Source organism: Cryptomeria japonica, chromosome 3 (genome assembly GCF_030272615.1).
Source record: "Cryptomeria japonica chromosome 3, Sugi_1.0, whole genome shotgun sequence".
In the NCBI taxonomy this organism is placed as follows: Eukaryota; Viridiplantae; Streptophyta; class Pinopsida; order Cupressales; family Cupressaceae; genus Cryptomeria; species Cryptomeria japonica.
Genome location: NC_081407.1, coordinates 334,112,629 through 334,114,710, shown reverse-complemented (window position 1 = coordinate 334,114,710; position 2,082 = coordinate 334,112,629). Strand labels below are relative to the sequence as shown.

The 2,082-nt window shown below is 39.7% G+C and overlaps 1 protein-coding gene across 1 annotated transcript; it reads left to right on the top strand.

Annotated features, from left to right (window-relative positions):
- Positions 1–257: 257 nt before the first annotated feature.
- Positions 258–731, top strand: LOC131067185 (uncharacterized mitochondrial protein AtMg00820-like). The gene has a single exon (XM_058002136.1). It carries the CDS (start codon positions 258–260, stop codon positions 729–731), a length of 474 nt encoding a protein of 157 aa, XP_057858119.1.
- Positions 732–2,082: the final 1,351 nt, after the last annotated feature.

Below are 2,082 nucleotides of genomic sequence, written 5' to 3'. Positions count from 1 at the left end.
AATATTTATTCTAGAGATCGGGAGGATTACGGTAGTGCGTGATGTCAAATTCATGGAGGACAAGACATTTGTGAGGTCCAAATATCTACCAATTGATGATGAGAGTGAGCAGCCAACAAAAGCTACAAGGATCGTTCAATAGGTTTAGTGGAAGCAAAGCACGAGTACAGTTACTAGCACAAGCACAGGCTCTAGTGTTGAGTTCCAAAAATATGGAGCAACAGATGCAACGAATCTAAGAGATGCAGTAGGAAGACATGGGGGTTCATATTTCATCCTCTACAGTTGGTAGCAAGAACCGTGAGGTTCAACAGACACATAGGGATACACAAGAGTTTGTGGGTGCTCCTAGGACAAGCAATAGACAACAAAGACAACCTACTAGATTTAATGAATATATGGCTTTAATCAATGAGTTGGTAGATGGAAATCATTCTAGTTATCAGGAGGCTACACAAAAACAGGTGTGGCGAGATGTGATGGTTGAGGAGTATACCTCAATAATGCAAAACCATGTGTGGGAGGTTATTCCTAGACCAATAGATAGGGTGGTGGTTGGATCACGTTGGATCTATAAGATCAAGCATGGTGGAGATGGTATCATCAAGAAATACAAGACAAGGTTTATGGCTAAGGGGTTCTTTAAAAAGGTGGGAATAGACAATGAGGAGACATTCACTCCAATGGCCAGGTATACTTTTATACGAGCTATGATCTCACTTGCAGCATAGATGGGATGGCGGATCCATCTAATGGATGTCAAGATGACTTTTCTTAATGGAGAGTTGAAAGAAGAGGTATACATAGAATTCCAGAAGGCTTTGTAGCATACAACAACAAGACCCATGTGTGCAGATTGAAGAGAGATTTGTATGGGCTCAAGTAGGCTCCCAAGGTGCAGTATGAGTGCATTGATAGTTACTTGTAGGGAATGGGCTTCATGAAGAGTGAGGCAGATGCTAACCTCTACTACTTGGTGGTTCCTGGGGTGAGGTTCTATATGTAGATGACTTGTTTCTAACAAGTTCATTGGGGCTCATAGAGGATTGCAAAAGGGACCTTGCAACAAAGTTTGAGATGAAGGATTTGGAACTTACTCACTAACTTCTAGGCATGGAGGTGTGGTAGATAGATGGAGATATTTTCCTTGGGCAAAGGAAATATTGCATTGAAATATCAAGGAAGTTTGAGATGGAGGATTTTATAGCCATGTCTTCACCCATGATCATGAATTGGAAGAAAGTAGACACATCCAGTGAGAAGGATGTAGACCCCACCTTATACAAGAAGTTGATTCGTTCTCTCATGTATTTGGTCAACAATAGGCTAGATATATCCTTTGCAGTAAACTCTCTTGGTCAGTTTATGGTTGAGCCAAAGAGAGTGCATTGGACAATGACAAAGCATGTGTTGTGCTATTTGCCTAGTACAATCGAGTATAGAACTAGATATGCTCGAGGTGATGGAATCAAGTTGATAGGCTTTACTGACGTAGATTGGGCAGGTAGTACAATGGATAGGAAAAGAAGTTTAGGGTGATGCTTTAGTTTGGGATAAAGATTTGTCTCTTGGTGCAATAGGAAGTAGAAGTCCATGGCTCTGAGATCTGTAGAAGTAGAATACATAATAGCTAGCATGGAAACTTGTGAGCCTATTTGGCTTTGAAAGTTGCTAGTAGCCTTCTCTGGTCAGAAGGTTGAGACTACGGTGATACATTATGATAATCAGAGTTGCATCAAATTATCTGAGAATTGGGTGTTTCACGACAAGTCTAAGTATATATACATCATGTATCACTTCATCAAGGATTGCGTAAAATAAAGGATTGCTCAGCTATAGTATATACCTACAGATTAATAGGTAGCATACACCTTGACAAAGGCATTAGGGAAGGCAAAATTTATCTTCTTTAGAGATAAGTTGGGTGTTATGCAAAACACCTTCTTCGCTAAGAGGAAGTGTTAGATTGGGTAGCTCGGACAGTTCTTTCCATACCCAGATTTAGAAATAAATTGATTTTCCTAAGGACATTTAGAAAGTTCTTAATTAGAATTTCTAAGAAAGTTGTTAATTATAAATTTC

What these genes read in the sequence shown, in the direction of transcription:
- LOC131067185 (XM_058002136.1), top strand. Translation starts at nt 258, where the DNA reads ATGGGGGTTCATATTTCATCCTCTACAGTTGGTAGCAAGAACCGTGAG.